General features: G+C 40.3%; 5 protein-coding genes across 8 annotated transcripts; 3 read left to right on the top strand and 2 right to left on the bottom strand.

The window, feature by feature from the left end:
• Positions 1-147: 147 nt before the first annotated feature.
• Positions 148-2,098, top strand: LOC135843315 (sorting and assembly machinery component 50 homolog). The gene has a single exon (XM_065361147.1). The coding sequence runs from the start codon at positions 471-473 to the stop codon at positions 1,803-1,805; it is 1,335 nt and encodes a 444-aa protein (XP_065217219.1). The 5' UTR covers positions 148-470; the 3' UTR covers positions 1,806-2,098.
• A 91-nt stretch (positions 2,099-2,189) lies between these two features.
• On the bottom strand, positions 2,190-5,011 carry nop5 (nop5 ribonucleoprotein). Its single transcript, XM_065361146.1, has 12 exons — positions 4,778-5,011; positions 4,479-4,555; positions 4,294-4,393; positions 4,004-4,218; positions 3,736-3,935; positions 3,508-3,653; positions 3,306-3,432; positions 3,038-3,201; positions 2,768-2,964; positions 2,580-2,689; positions 2,426-2,494; positions 2,190-2,340 (listed from the first exon to the last, which is right to left on the bottom strand). The coding sequence occupies exons 1-12, from the start codon at positions 4,820-4,822 to the stop codon at positions 2,273-2,275; spliced, it is 1,518 nt and encodes a 505-aa protein (XP_065217218.1). The 5' UTR covers positions 4,823-5,011; the 3' UTR covers positions 2,190-2,272.
• Positions 5,012-5,188: 177 nt separating this feature from the next.
• Uch (Ubiquitin carboxyl-terminal hydrolase) lies at positions 5,189-7,520 on the top strand. 2 transcript variants are annotated; one of them, XM_065361150.1, is made up of 9 exons: positions 5,189-5,346; positions 5,471-5,590; positions 5,688-5,699; positions 5,788-5,916; positions 6,022-6,167; positions 6,472-6,610; positions 6,919-6,994; positions 7,129-7,187; positions 7,264-7,520. In XM_065361150.1, exons 2-9 carry the CDS (start codon positions 5,558-5,560, stop codon positions 7,351-7,353), a joined length of 684 nt encoding a protein of 227 aa, XP_065217222.1. In that variant the 5' UTR covers positions 5,189-5,346; positions 5,471-5,557; the 3' UTR covers positions 7,354-7,520. The 2 variants fall into 2 exon arrangements, with proteins under 2 accessions (XP_065217222.1, XP_065217223.1); XM_065361151.1 differs by having other exon boundaries at positions 5,213-5,346; positions 5,448-5,590.
• Positions 7,521-7,955: 435 nt separating this feature from the next.
• Positions 7,956-9,980, top strand: Rpn11 (regulatory particle non-ATPase 11). Its single transcript, XM_065361149.1, has 6 exons — positions 7,956-8,353; positions 8,450-8,693; positions 8,824-9,040; positions 9,127-9,239; positions 9,351-9,551; positions 9,635-9,980. Exons 2-6 carry the CDS (start codon positions 8,451-8,453, stop codon positions 9,794-9,796), a joined length of 936 nt encoding a protein of 311 aa, XP_065217221.1. The 5' UTR covers positions 7,956-8,353; position 8,450; the 3' UTR covers positions 9,797-9,980.
• Positions 9,981-10,128: 148 nt separating this feature from the next.
• On the bottom strand, positions 10,129-15,087 carry LOC135843311 (facilitated trehalose transporter Tret1-like). Of its 3 annotated transcripts, none has more exons than XM_065361141.1 (6): positions 14,054-15,087; positions 13,321-13,450; positions 11,739-11,847; positions 11,468-11,656; positions 11,081-11,370; positions 10,129-10,992 (listed from the first exon to the last, which is right to left on the bottom strand). In XM_065361141.1, the coding sequence occupies exons 1-6, from the start codon at positions 14,158-14,160 to the stop codon at positions 10,159-10,161; spliced, it is 1,659 nt and encodes a 552-aa protein (XP_065217213.1). In that variant the 5' UTR covers positions 14,161-15,087; the 3' UTR covers positions 10,129-10,158. The 3 variants fall into 3 exon arrangements, with proteins under 3 accessions (XP_065217213.1, XP_065217214.1, XP_065217215.1); XM_065361142.1 differs by having other exon boundaries at positions 13,180-13,450; positions 14,033-14,164; XM_065361143.1 differs by having other exon boundaries at positions 13,215-13,450; positions 14,033-14,164.
• Between the last annotated feature and the right edge of the window lie 1,074 nt (positions 15,088-16,161).

Here is a 16,161-nt window from a genome sequence, read left to right as displayed (position 1 = left end):
CCTCATGAACATTTTCCGCAGTGCGCAGGCGTCAACTCTTCGAACGCGGCAACCGATTGGCTGAAATCTTTCTGTCATCTGTTGGCGCAGACGCACTGATGCTTTCGGCCCTTACTTCACCTGTAGTTTTTTTTGTTTTTTTCCAATGTTTTGTTTCTTATCATATCGTGATAAAAATCATTGAAAATTTTATAATTTTTTCATCATCGAAATCGAAATTTAGAATTTTAATTTCAAGCTTGAAAGTTGAAACAACGAACGTGGTATCGTTGGCGCGTTTCAAAATGCAGTTACTGTAATCCGCTAATCTTTTAGAAACAATCGTACGAACTTATATTGTTTTTCGCTCGGTTCAGTTTGCATATGCACGTAGCGGTGAATATCGATACATCAGAGGTGATTTCAATTTCAACGTACCTAATTTCATAGTTTTCAGCGTTGGCGAAATAAATACCGTTTCAATCGCGAACATGGGCTATTCCAATGTAAAATCTGGTAAGCCCGAACTGAATTTCGAATCTTTGAAAGTTCGCGTCGACAGAGTTCACGTTGACGGACTCGAAAGGACGAAAGATGATTTCGTAGCGCAATCCTTCAAAGACGTATTCGGCGTGCAAAATTTCCAACAATTACTCGAAAAAACCATAGAGTGTCGTTTGAAGTTGGAGAAATTGGGCTGTTTCAAATCGATTTCCGTCATCATAGATACCAGCGAGGGACCAAAGGCGACGCCGGGATGCGGATACGATGTGACTTTCAAAGTTACAGAGCTGAGCAGAATTACCGGTCGTATTAATACCGCCATCGAAAATAACCAAGGTTCCATCGGATTCGCCGCTCAAACGCCAAATTTTTTGGGCCGCGGAGAAAATTTCAAATCGGAAATCAAATATTCGCCGAGACAGATGCAAACGTTCAATACGTCTTTCACGAAACCACTGCTGTTCAACGACGGGTCGTTATCTGCGGCGCTTTTCAAACAAACCACCGAAAGTCTAGCTTCCGGTTACAAACTGAACGAACACGGTTTGCAATTCGGCCTTTCGTTCCTGTACGGCGGAATTTTAAATCATAAGATGGAGTACGAAGGAACCATCCGCAAAGTGGGCGTTTTAAACAAAAATGTAGCGTTTCCCGTACGCGATATGTCGGGTTATTCGTTGAAATCTTCGTTACATAACCATTTTGTTTTGGATTCGAGGGATTCGGTAGTTTTTCCCGTATCCGGTACGTTATTCCAGTTGAAAACAGAATTCGCCGGATTGGGCGGCGACATAGGATTTTTCAAAAACGAATTGCTGTCGCAAGTCAACGTGCCGCTAGTAGCAGATATAAGCGTACAAGGATCTTTCGGCGCTGGTCTCATCACCAACACTACTAGAGAGAAACACTATTCGATAGTCGATCGTTTTTTCCTCGGCGGACCTCTCACTCTCAGAGGATTCCCTATCAATACGGTTGGTCCCAAAGTAGACGGTTACGCTCAAGGCGGATCGCTATATTGGCTCAGCGCGCTTCACTTGTACACGCCGTTACCGCATCGTCCTCAAAAAGGCACGTTCGGCGATTCGTTTAGAATACACTTATTCGCCAACGCCGGAAACTTGTTGAATTCTACCGGCAGCCTAAACGACTGCATCCAATCGCTCGGTAAAAATTTAAGATTAACTTACGGTATAGGATTAGTTTACCGTCTCGGTCAACTCGCTAGAGTCGAATTAAATTATTGTATACCGGTGTTTCATCAACCAGACGATAAATTAATAGACGGTATGCAGTTTGGCTTGGGCGTTCATTTCGTATAGAAAACGTAATTTAAATCCGCGTGTGTTGAAGAATCGCGTTCGTTTTAATTATTATTTTATCATTTCGTTGAATGTAGAACTAGATGTACCGTGCGACGCGAATAATACATAATAAAATGTTAAGACTTACGATCCGAAATGAACATTCGCGTCGCGTCCGTAGGAAAACGATTTTTGAGTATTTCGATTTCCTGGTTTTGTTTTTATCCGTTAATGATGAGTTTTTTTTCTATTGTAATTAGACTGAAACGAAATATTGTACGTTGTCGAATAAATTGTTTTCTCAATGATCACGAATGCTCAGTTTTTAATCAATTTTCGTTGTGAGAAGTTTCTGCCACGTTGTGAATACGAAGATTATGTTGAGGAATCACGAACAATTACTTGATAAAAGTAAATTACTTTATTAAAAAGAGCACACACAATGATCGTTTGTATCGTATAACATGGGAATTTTAACATTAGCTTCAATCTTGCGATTCCGACTTCTTCTTCTTTTTCTTTTTCTTCTTCTTGACTTCTTCTGTCGCAGGCTCTGTAAGAAATATAGGTAGGAATGTAATGTTGATACAGAAGGCGCAGACAGTAATCGCAATCGCAGTTACAGCGATAATAACTACCTGGTTCTTCTTCGGCTTCTTGTTTCACTTCCACAACTTCTTTTTTGATCTTTTTCTTCTTAGGTTCGTCTAAATCAAAAAGCACAAAATCAAATATAAAATGATGTAGCGCGCGCGGTTATCGACAGAACACCTTTTCAAAGAGAATACTCACCCGAACCTATCTCCTCAATTAAGGGTGGTTTAACGGTAGCTTCAGCTTCGAATTTGCGTTTTCCGCTCGGTAACGTAGAATCAGCTGCAGACTGGTATTGCATTACTTCGCTGAAATAAAGTAAAAAATAACGTAAATTGATAAATTATCGAATCGCTTCGAACGTACTCGCGTATTTTTAAACCTACCTTTTCACGTGATATTTCTCAAATTTGGCTTTCGCTTTTGCCGTGCCACTGATTCTTCTCAACGAACCTTCTTCCATCATACGTAATCTGTATTCTAAATTAGCTTTATGATCAACTCCTAACGACAAACTCGGATCGTCGCCCAGCGCATCGACTCTGGTCGCCAAAGCAACCTTAGCAGCTAACATTCTGGAAATCTGCAACGCAGCACGAGTCACATTTAATGTCAACAATCAATACGAACATCGACCAGTTTTCTCCGAGACTTACTTTTCCTTTAAGTGGTTGACTAGCTTGACCAACCAGTGGTGAATTATAAATGAAACCGTATTTCGGTGTTTCTTTTCGAGTTTTAAGCGCTCTGAATAACGCCTTTTCAGCACCCAAAATTTGAACGGTAGAAGCAGGGTGCTTGGCGAGATTTAATATCGAACCTGCGTAAATAAGGAACCGTTAAGATGTCATCTTGCAAACGATCGATTTATCAATTCGCATAATTCAATAACGAAACTCGTCGAAAGTTACGTTACTTGCTTACCAGCTTGGGCCACTAAACGCGCACCGACAAATTCGCCGAGTAATACAGTTAGATTAGGAGCCACAGCCATCATTCTAGATTTAAGGTAATCATAAAGCTGTGCACGGTATTCGGTGATTTCTACGACCTATGTAAAATGAAACGCGAATAAAAAATACAAGCAGTAAGGGTTTTTCACGCTACGATTGAAAAATATAAATACCTGATCACACAAAAACCAAATATTAGTGATATCGTCTTCGGTTATTTCAGTCCCCATAGACATCTCAGCGACAGTTTTTATACGTTCTTCGATATCTTCCGATAATATATCAGACAAATCGCAATTTTTCACGTTATCCCGCGTGCCTGGAATGAAAGTTTACATTTTAAAACTGGGTAAAAGAAAACTATCGAGTACTCGCGAAAGCATCATTCTACGTCTACGAACCAATAATCTTGATCGTCTTGATGAACTGCATATTATCCGTCAGGATGGTACCCAATTCGGGGAAATGCCAACTGTACCATTCGCGACACCTCATCACGTAATTATTGAGCTCTGAATCTAATTCGTCGAGTAAATTGACCGCTTGCACAATCATCGTATCAACTTTATCCGGGCTGAATTTCAATTTGTAGCGAGATAAACTGCGAAAAAATTTACACGTTTACTATGAAATGTAAATTTCATCATCGAGAAACCGACGATCAAGTACCTGTGAGCTAAGCCCAACTCCATCGCAGTAATATCTTTTTTCGAGAGTCCGCTGATCAAGCTTTCCGTCTGTAGTCGTATGCATCGCATTAGCTCGTTGACAGCGTTATTCGAAACCACGTTCAATTCCAATTTTTCTTTAATGGCATTTCCCAATTTAGCGTCCGATACCAACAGTTGCTCTTGCAAGCCATCAGCTACTTGTTTCTTCAGCAGCTACAAAATAAATTTCTAAAATGAATATACGCGATGACCAAAAATAAATTCGCAAACGAATAATTTCTGACCAACCTTTCTCAATGATTTCGTCAATTTTCCTTCGACCGCGGCAGTTGTAGCAGCTAATGCTTCGGTGGTATCCTTGAATTTTTCGAAATGCTTCAATTTGATTCTGAAACCGAAACATAAAGTATTGCAAAAAAAAAATCGCAAGTACATATATTCCACAAGAAGGCACTAGGACATTAATAACTTACATTTTAGTGGCACGCTCCGGGGTTTCGAAATCTTTATATAAATCATCGGACTTTTGTAGTTTGTGTTCATCTAGAAGCTGAATGAAATACAAAATATATTAATTTGGTTGTATACATAGAAATGAGAATAGTTGGATGGCTCAAGAATGGTTTTCTCCTTAACTCAACAAAAGCGAATGGTGATAATTAGCGATGCGTAATGCACAAATTCACTGTCAATATAGAAAGAAGCCGATATTTTCTGCCAAAACTTGATCTATACAATTATGTACCGTAGCATGCAATAAGTTTATCCTTACTTTGAACAATGCATATCCAGCAGCAGTTTCAAATAACACAATCATAGTGAATAGAACGCTTAATTACAAGATACCAATCAACAAATCCGTAGCACGGATGCGCTAAATCCGTTGTTCATTAATTAACTTTAAATTACGAAATTACATTCAGCACTCGACGAGTTTTTAGAAATTATTTTTCAAATTTTCAACACATTAATGGAGCAAGCAAACACGCGGTACGGAAGAATTATCACACACGGCAAAAAACGATAATAAATAAACAATAAGAAAATGGCTTTTGAAAAAAGTCCCTGCGCAGTATCACCAGTGCGGCAGTATCACTAACTCAAAAATATTTTTTTCAGCAAGTGTATTGGCACTATATTGGCACACTGCGTCACACTTTTATTTCTATCTCACCCCCTTCTATCCCGCCCGCCTAATTAAATTTTTTTTTCTTATCAAGCCTGCAGTCTGCGGAGTGATTAGCGTTTTTGTTTTACAAAAGTTTTAAATTACATTACAAATTCTTCTAAGTTTTCCTAATTTTGTTTATTAATTTATCGCATTTTTGATTGATTATTCGCGTAAGTATTCCGACTATCGATAGTTGGCTCATTATTTTCACTGCATACAATTCAAGCAGGTGAATAATAATTCTTTGTTCTTATGTCGGTATGTTTGTTAGCCGCTTCTTTGGTTTTGTTTCAGATTCCGAACAAAAGGTATACGTTGAAGGGGATATTCGATTGGCATCCATTAATCAGATCTCTTCAGAGCTATCTACAGATTCCCATAATGGCTTGGTTATGTCTTGAATCGAATCCCGACGTAAGTAGAATTCACTTTCTGCGATTACCAATTACCACCCAGATAATTTATAATTCATAAGTCCGATTGAGCTCACTATTTTGATGTATTGTTTTAGGTTTTCACCAAGGTAAGGCTTTATTTGCTGGTACCGTTTACACCCTTATAATCCGGTGTCAGGAACTTATTAATGTAGATGATCGTTTCAATTCTGATAGATGATAGGTGAACTTGGTGTACCAGATACATGGGAAGTATGTGATGTGTACGGATTGGATGATGACCTGTTGGGCATGGTCCCGCAACCTGTTCTTGCTATAATGCTTCTCTATCCTGTCAATGAGAAAGTACGAATGTCTGTGGTTTCTAAAATCAATCGATCAAATTCAATTTAATGTGTTTCAATACACGTGTTGTCAAAATGTGTTCTTACGGAGCGAAATTTTTTTCAGGTCGAGGAATTTGAAAAAGAACAAGTTGAAAAAGCCGTGAAAAATAATGAAAAGGTTCCTGATAGTTTAGTGTATTTTAAACAATATGTTAGCAATGCCTGCGGTACAGTGGCATTGATTCATAGCATTGCTAATAACCTAGATAGGTAAAGTACTTATAAATTCAAATTTTACTCTCGAACAAGGTTGGGCACAGAAGTTTATTTCTAACGCAGTTCACGATGTACTCGCTAGTTCAACTTGAAACCGAATTTTCGGCTCTCCTTAAATTCTACTATCTATCACCGGAATCGCGTAAGTAAATGGACTGAGCGTGATCGAGTAACATTTTTTTTGAAAGTACATACATGCGAGAATTTTTTGCCCAGCCTTCTATATTTGATGCGAATTATAGGTATTGTCAATCAAAGCGGCGAGTAAATGACGTTGTTTTGATACTTTGTTTGAAAGGATTGACTTAGCGGATGGGCCTATTAAGAATTTTATAAACTCCATTCGAGGTTTGAGCCCCGAAGAAGCTGGAAAGCTGTTGCAACAGTCAGAAATTTCCCAAGTGCACGATAAAGTAGCGAGAGAAGGCCAGACGAAGGTAAATTTTTGCGCTCGAATATTTTTATATGACGGGTGTTTGTTCAGTTCCGAGCCCTCCTATGATCTTCGATTCTGTTTTTTTTTTTTTTTACGTCATTCAAAAGCAAGTTGAGTAAACTGTATTACATTATTTTGTTTATTTCCTTCCTTATTAAATAATTTAATTTGTTGAAGTTGAAAAATCGAACTGAAAATTTGGAAGGGGGTTCGTAATTCAACAGATACCCGACTGCTGGCAGTGCCTGAATATTATGTAGATATATTGTATTCACTGTTTGAAATGAGAAAACTTTCATTTTTAAACAGGCTCCGGATCCGAATGAGAGCGCCAATTTCCATTATGTCGCATTCGTTGAAAAAGATGGATGTTTATTCGAATTAGGTAATATTTTATTTTCAATTAATTCCTTGTTATAGTGGTGGTCATATCACATTTATTGTATTTTGGTAAATAATGTAAATTCAACTTTACGCTCGTTATTCACGTTTTCAATTCACCATAATTTTGCTCATTAGATGGAAGAAAGCCGTTGCCAATCAATCATGGTCCAACCACCAAAGAAACACTTCTACAAGTATGTTCGAGACCGTAAATTTTCTATAAGTCGACGAAATTGTGTTAAAATGTGACGTTTTCTGTATAAATTTTAGGATTCTGTTCGCGAGGTCAAGAAATACGTGGCAAGTGACCCACAAAATCCTCTGTTCAACGTGCTTGCGCTAACCGCGAAGTTATTGTGATTGATCCACGAGTTTGCCCGCATTTTATCGTAATATATATATACCGAGATTTTTTTATTTTCATTTTTCTATTTAATCACCGTATCATTTTTGTGAAAAGAAGCTATGTATTAAAATCAGTTTGCGCTATTCAAGTATTCTAATATAATATTATTCGTTTACGCGTATTCATCTTGTCAGTTTCATTTTTTCGTCTTCGTATCAAACGCGGGGAGAATTGTATCGCCAGTAACTTTACTTTGGATCACGAATTTTGGATAGCGATTTAACGAATTGTTGAGGTAAATTCATCATCTATCTTTCGTTCAACAAGTTTCGTTGCTTGGTGTCGGAGCCGGGGCGTCGAGAAAGGGTCAGGATTGAGGATAATTCATTTTCCCTGAAATTAGAAATATGGGAAATTGAACAAAATGTAGATACTCGGTTACTCCTTTCTCACTCGAGTGTAGGCAACTCTTACGAGTTCACGTTTCGCGTTTTCGATCCGAAACGTGAAGCGTGCCGTGGTGTAAAAAAAATGAAACGTGCGCGTAAAAACTAGGTAATTATGAGATTCAATATGGCTGCCTAGTCAACGTTGCAAAGCGTAAAAACAACAATTACGCGATGGAAGATGATAAACAAATTTTGGCGAAAAGAAAGGAAACTCAAACTCGAAATTGTTGCTGAAATCTATTTTGAAAAGAAGTTAATAATCGTTTGGATTTTGTTAATTTGTCTCGTCATCGTTATCGAATAATTAAAATATTGGTTTTCGCGAATATCATCGAATGCGGTCTACGTTCGCCAAGTAATTCCATTTTGTACTTGGTCAAGACGTGTCGAGTGTTTGGCTTCGTCAGTGATACGAATTGGTAATGAAGAAATAATTCTAAAGAGAGTCGATCGTTGTCTTGATCGCTTATTATTAACTACTCTTTATCCGGTGTACGATCGTGCGAGTTTACGTGCACCTTTTTTAAAAACATAGAACGAGCTAGCGAATTTGCAGTTGAATCGAGTACGTATCGTTCGTGTACTTTTACCTAGGTTTCGGCGGCCTATCGGCAGCTTTTTCATACGATGCGATATTTACGTTTTTCCGATTGTTTCGCAGGATGGATAGATTATTGAGATTGGGCGGAGGAATGGCCGGTTTGAGCCAGAGTGCTCCTCCAGCAGACACACCAGCCGTCGATACCGCCGAACAAGTTTACATCTCGTCTTTAGCCTTACTGAAGATGCTGAAGCACGGTCGAGCCGGTGTCCCCATGGAAGTTATGGGTTTGATGTTGGGAGAATTCGTTGACGATTACACTGTACGCGTGATAGATGTATTTGCTATGCCTCAAACTGGAACCGTAAGTGTCGACGCCGCGGTCGCTATGTGTTTGCATTTTTCCGCCGACGAATGTCGTCGGCTTGGCGGAATTAAATACGCCGGTATAAGGGGGTCTGTAGTCTAATCTTTTACTTCTGTCGTTTGTTTAGGGAGTCAGTGTAGAAGCCGTCGATCCAGTTTTCCAAGCGAAAATGTTAGACATGCTGCGACAAACGGGAAGACCGGAAATGGTCGTCGGTTGGTACCATTCGCATCCTGGTTTCGGTTGTTGGTTGTCCGGCGTCGACATAAATACGCAGCAAAGTTTCGAAGCGCTTTCAGAGCGAGCCGTCGCCGTCGTCGTAGATCCTATTCAGAGTGTCAAAGGTACGTACTACGTAGAGCCGATCGTCGGTTCGTTGTCGTTCGAATACGTGTACTTCACATCTAACGCTTACTTTTTCTGACTGTAGGAAAAGTCGTCATCGACGCGTTTCGTTTGATAAATCCCAACATGATGGTGTTAGGTCAGGAACCTAGGCAGACAACCAGTAACTTGGGCCATCTGCAGAAACCTTCGGTTCAAGTAAGCAGGCGCGGCGTTCATTTATCCGACATTAGCCTATTGCAATACGCCTTAGTGTTTTTTCTATATGTCTAGTTTCTAATTACGTGCGTTAAAATTGATTATTTTTAGGCTTTGATTCACGGTTTAAATCGACATTATTATTCGATTTCGATAAATTACCGAAAAAACGAACTGGAGCAAAAGATGCTATTGAATTTGCACAAAAAGTCTTGGATGGATGGCCTTATCTTGTCGGATTACACCGAACATTGTAAAATAAACGAAAGCACCGTCAACGAAATGTTAGACTTGGCCAAGAATTATAACAAAGTAAGCGACATCGCCGTTTCGTCAACTATGCAACGTGTACTTACTTAACTCGTAACGTAACCCGTTTTTTTTTCTTACCAAAGGCTCTGGAAGAAGAAGAAAAAATGACGCCGGAACAGTTGGCTATCAAGAATGTAGGAAAACAAGACCCGAAAAGACATTTAGAGGAGAAAGTAAGTCACTTAGTGTCGTCCAATATCGTGCAATGTTTGGGAGCCATGGTCGATAGTACGGTGTTTAAATGAGAAAATGAAACAAGCGGAAATTTTCATCGGCTCGGTGATCTGCGGTTATAATCTATACATACATACTGTGGTATACCTAATTTTTTTTACCTACTTTTCGGTACGTTTTACGTTTCACATGTGTAAGAATAAGAGTGTGAAATACGAATATGCGATTAAATTTTTTTATCCATCGTGCGCAATACGACGCCGCAATTTTTATTTATGTGTACTCGTCTCTTACGTACGACTGTGTATAGTTGAACCAGGCTTGAACAGGGCGCTTCCGCGCGTTCTATTGGAAAAAGATATGTAATTATGTAGACCTATACGAATAATTAATCGGCGGAGACTCGAGTAAAAATATTTTTTTATTTTTCAAATTATCTATTCGTCTTATTATTATTATCGTTACTACGATTAGTGTTAATTAATACGGTGGTGGTAGTAGTAGTGGTGGTGGCGGTGTTGGTGTTTTTGTGCGATTTTTTAGCGTAAAAGTTTTCTATCTCGTATAACGACTTGCCTTTGGTTTCGACGACGAAACGACTTACGTAGAATACGGCGCACAGCGATATTACGGTCGTATATACGAATACTTGGGTAGTGTACTGGTCGTAAATGGGAGGGAAGACTTTCAACACTAACGCCATGGTAGCGTAGCCGACGGCTACCAAAACTGGTCCCATCAGGCCTTTAACCTCGGTCGGCAGTAGTTCGAATATTATAGTCCACGGTACTCCTAGCAAGCCTACGTAGCCGCTCAATAAGTAAATTAGAAAAGCGCCGAGGCTTATCCAGTCGACGAAGGATACGTCGACGACGGGCAGTTGCAGTCTGGTGATGAGCAGACCGAAGCTGGACAAAGCCATGCCGGCGGCGGACAGCAGCAGCAGTTGTTTCTGATTAAAGGCTGCCAATGCGACTGACGTGGCGATGGCGGCGAGCATACGAGCTACGCCGGTCGCTAGAAAGATGTGCTTTTCGTAGCGGTGGCCGAGTTCGGGCGCCAGAGCCGGCAGACATCGTATCGTATAGCTGGTGAACGGGTAAATGAAGCAGAATTGTTGGAAAAATATCAATCCGAGCAGCGTTAGGCAAGGTCTGTAGACCGAGGTGTTTTTCAGCAGCCCGAGTTTTTTCGCAACTTTGGCGGTACGAGGTGTCGAAACGTCGTTGAGTTTTTCTTCGATCAAGCGCCATTCGTTGTCGAATACCTGCGAACAAAATTTCACTCACACGGTACAGCTACAGTCCGAGAACAGAACGCAGAAATGCGCAGAATAGCCGGTACTCACTACTCACCGATTGGTTGGGATTGAGCTTTTTCAAATTGCGTTTGGCGGTCGTAGAGTCGAGTTTTATGACGGCTAGCCAGTGCGGACTTTCAGGCACGACCAAATAGGTTAGAACAGTGAGCGCGACAAAACATCCGCTCAAGAATAACGCCGCGTGAACGTACGTCGTGAACGCGTGCAAAAAGCTGACGATGAAAACGCCCAAAGTGAAAAAAGTCGTCGTCAGCGATAGAAATAACTGTCTGTATTGGCTGTAGGTTATTTCCGAAATATATCCGGGACACGTCGCAGTCAGCGCTGAAACAAAATTTACGCCGCGCTTATTCGTATCGTTATCTACATATGTCGCGTATCGCGTATTGGTTGGTACGAGTAGTTGGTACTGAGTACTGACCACCTCTCGATAAACCGCACAGTACGGCGCCCAAATAAAGCGTCAACTCTCCTTCGATGGCACTCATCGCCGTCCATGTGACCACGCAACCAACTTGAATCAGAAGCAGATTACGTCTTCTGCCGAAACGGTCCGCTGTCGCGCTTATCAGGCAAGACCCCACCGGAGTGGTTAGTGCGCTCAAACTAGCTGAAAAGCCGAAACGTGTAGAATACACAAACACATATTAGATTATTCTACTCCTACTCGTACCTACTTCTAATATTCTTACCGAAATTTGCGATCGTTTGATCGCTGAAATGCCGATTCAGCAAGTTACTAAACGCAATTGTTAATCCGGCGTGTATCATAGAAATACCAATAATGATGGCGCACAAGATCTACAATGGTTGAAAGGAAAAGTAATTAGCAGTACCTACTACCGCACGGGTCTTAATAGAAAGTTACTCGCAAAGTCGCGAGCAATTATTCTGATGATTTGAAAAAAAAAAAATAGTTCGTTCAACTTTGCAGTTTAGTTCTTTTTCACGAGATTATCGATTTTCCGTAACTTGCTATTCTTACGTATAAGATTTTGAACATTTGAAAATCAATTTAATCGATAGTAATATTCTCGTAATACGTAGGATGAATTCTTTTTTTTTTCAAAAACTTATTTATTGGTCCATAGTATTAGATAAGATGCATATGGATGATGGAATGAAACGTTGATGAGAGGTCTGGTGAAAGTATTTCAAGTATTTCAACCCACATTTTGTGTCTCATGTACTCGTAATAGGTCGTAAAGCGAGAATGAAATTCAAATACGAGTACAATAGCTTAGCACGAGGCACATAGACTCTCCTTATCGTTTAGCTAACTTCTAATAGCCCAACCGGAACTGATCTTATCTCTCCGCAAGTAATAAAAATACTCGTATTATACCTAGACCTACGAGTACGTTAGATTTTTATCGAGTTTGGTTGGCAAGAAGGTTTTTACACTACCTACTCTACTACCCTAACATCTCAAGGTCGAAATTATTGTAGAAACATTAGAGAAAGGGAAGACTCGTCTGAAAAGCCTTTTAATTAGCCCTTTCTTTCAAAAATTCAAATTGCAAGAGTGATTAATAATACCTTCCACCAATCTTAGCCGGATAACTCCTTTTTTAATCAAACTTTTTCTGAAAAAGGCCTTGAAATACTGAACACTACATTTTGAAAAAATGCATCGAAAACATGAAGAAATTGTGCAAAATATTGTAAAAATTGCTCTTGCTTTAAAAAAAAAAAAAAAAAAAAAATCGAAAAATATCTAAAATAACGAAAAGATGCTTTTAAGTTAATGAAAATTGATGCAAAATTTCACACAATGTATCGTAAAAACGATCTAAACGGCCCCTAAAATCACTAAAATTTTCTATAAAATTGATGAAAATGGGAAGAAAACACTAGTACGAGTAATGTCGTAACAGCAGTGGAACAGTACCTACTGAAAGTTGATAAAACATACGAGTGTTTCGTCGATAAGTTCACCATATCAAACACGTTTTTGAAACATTTGGTTTTAAAAATTTGAAATGTTGAGGAAACGATTGGTGCTGACACTGCTGAGTAGTGCCGAGTGGTTCTAGTTCATCTCGTGGTTCATTTTTTTTTTTTTTTTTTTTGCTGAAAAGCAGCAGGTACCTGCATGTAGGTCTATGGGTCTATATACATAGGTATTATTACCATCTAGTGTACGTAGATAGTATACTGCCAAGTACCTCCTATCTTTCAGCTGTTGATACGATACTCGGTACTCGGTAGCTGTAGCTATACTGTATGTGTATACTGTATACTGTATTGTGTATGTTGGCAAGAACTACTTGCTTGTGTTTTGAAATGAAGCCAATTTGAGCGTGAATTCCGGTCGTACGAGTAGTTGGGGTCGTCGTCATCGTCATCGGCATCGGCATCGTGGGCATCGTTGGTCGGGTGAGAAGCGACGCTCTTCCTATACCTGTTGAACCGATCAATTTATTCGTTTATTCGTTTATCCATTCGCTATTTATTCGCTCGTTGAATCGTTAATTTATTCTGCTGTACAAAGCGCACTGCAGACTAACTAAATCATCGTGTTTTTTTTTTGACATTGTATTTGTGTATGTACCATTGTACGTGTACCTACCTACCTACCACCTAACCTACTCACCCAGTCACCTACCTTACTAGGTGTAGGTACCTTGTAGTAAATTGTAGGTACGGTTACGAGTAATCGACAATAATCGTATGTGTACGAGTCATTCGTACGTATAGACGTACGTGCATCTTGGTATCGAACCATCAATCAATACGAGTAGGTACTTCATCTTGAAACTGTTGTGTTAGTAAGGTTTAGAAAATTTAATTACTCGTACGGTCACTACGTATTGAATTCGCTTCGGTCGTTTAGTCTTCATTACGCGATGCCGATTGTTGCTATTGAGAAAACGGAGCTGGGATGCGAATTGCGTGTACGGTGTAATACAAACATACGTATGTTACGAGTAAAGTACATAGGTGAGCCCTGGGTAGTGGGTAGGTAGTGGTAGAGGTACCTCACCTGCGCACGATTTTATCTTACTCGGGATTTTCGGAATTTTCGGTCATGTCGTCGTCAACTTGGGCAGAGAATTCCGCTGCCGCTGCCGCTGCCGCTGCCGCTGCCGCTGGTTTATCCTGCAACTCCATCGCCTTGGCCTCGGTTACCAGCTACTTTGCTGTATCGCTGATCGCTCTACGACTACGACCAGATCACCACTCGATTTGCTGCAGCTGTGAGCTGGTCAGTGGTCAACGATAGAATACCGGCTTCACGATCGCGTAATAAATAATGTATTAACCGATTCGGCATCGAAACGTAACGAGTAACACAACCTTCCGATTCAGTGATTCGCAATGAACAGAAGAAACGCAACGCAACACGTGCTTTTTGAGCGACACTCGACGAAGCTCTGACAGTCGGCAGTTCGGCACTGCCACTGCCCCACTGGCAGTCTGGCTGCGGCGGCGTCTGGCTGCTACCTAACTGGTTAAGTTCGTTAATATGTAGTATTCGATATTTAACATTCGACATTCGACATTCGACACATAGTTGTACCCGGTTTCGGTTCACATTTAGATACAAGTAATGAGTAATATAACTTTCGTTTCGCCCGCTGACGACGGTTTCACTACAGTACAGTACCATACATACTCGCTTGTGTTATTGTTTAATGCTCGTTGCTCGCGCTTACTCGGTGTGTGTGTACTGTGTACGGTGTATGTTGCTGTTATCGCGCCGTTGATAAGAGCCCGAGTGATTTATCGCGACAATAAAACTCGTATCACCGCAAGACGCAAGTACAAGCGCAACAATAGCTATATCGAAGCGCCACCGCCAATTACTGCCCACCCCCGCCCCGCGGACGGGCCGGTCCACCGCTATATCTACTCGTATTTTCTCCCGAGTGCCGCCTGCTGCTTCCGCCCAACTTCAACTTGACTCGTACGTACAATTCGAGAGAACCATCGTGAAAAATTCATCGGAGCCCAGACGATTGCATTTTCAAAAGACAAAATTCCCAGTTGAAGAATATCAAATTTAATGCCCTGGTAACCAAATTTTGAAAAACGGGCAGCCGACTTCCCGTTTTGACTCCCTCCCCCCTCCTCCCATTTTCTTCTCTTACGGGGCTCGGCGAATGCCTCCCTTGTGGAAGAAAAATTCTTTCTAGAATCCTTGCGCGTCATCGGATGATCAAATTCCACGTTTCTATCGGAAAATGCAGTTTGTTTACTACTTACACTTTTTGTCACTGGACTATGGTCTATGACGAGTCACGCTGAATAACTTCATTTTGCTGGTGAGCACTGAGCAGTGAAGAATGTCGAGATTTTTTTCACTCGACGACGCACGGTACCTGGTTAGGTTCAGGCTGTGTAACCTACACACTAGTGTGTACCTTATTTTGCAAAGTTGCAATTTTCCACCTTCCACCCCTCGGCCCTCCCTCAATGTTGTTACCTCGGGTGAGGAAATAATTCTCTATTTTCTATTTTCCCCTGTCTGCTAAAAAAAAGTGGTGCTGCTGGTAGCCCCCTATGTTGAAAAAAAAATCAAAAAAGTTCATTTTATGAAAATTCTTTGTTCCTGCGTCAAATTTGTCTAAATAATCCCCTTTTCTAGAAAAAACTTCCCCGGCTCTTCAAACCATATTGTACCCCGTAGTAAGAAGCCCCTCGCAGTTGAAAATATCTCATTTTTACATTATTTTGTTCCACGAACGTCGTACATAATCCCTTTCCAAGAAAACCCCTCCGTTGGACCGCCAAATGATGTTGGCTCTCTTGTATGGAGCCATTGGCGCTCCCAAATTCGCGAAAAATAAAAAATATAAAAAATTGACGTCTGTAGAAATTTCAAAAAAAAAAAAATGTCATTCGTGGGCAGAATCTTTCTGAATATAAGTAAGCACTTTTTCACCTTTCCTAACCCCCCCCCCCCCAATATTGGCCACCTACATAAAGACCTCCGAAGTTGAAAAAATGAAAAGAATGTTGGTGAAGTCTTCAAGTCACGGATATGTTTTTTGCTTCAAATCTGAAAAAAAAAATGAAATCCTCGTTTAGGTATAGGAATTTTAAACGATTTTTTCCAGGTTTTCAAATGCCTTACATTACAAGATGTCAGACATCGAAATAAAAGTATTC

Source organism: Planococcus citri, chromosome 4 (genome assembly GCF_950023065.1).
Source record: "Planococcus citri chromosome 4, ihPlaCitr1.1, whole genome shotgun sequence".
In the NCBI taxonomy this organism is placed as follows: domain Eukaryota; kingdom Metazoa; phylum Arthropoda; class Insecta; order Hemiptera; family Pseudococcidae; genus Planococcus; species Planococcus citri.
Note: the sequence above shows the minus strand (reverse complement) of the source record. Positions and strands in the feature narration are given on the sequence as shown.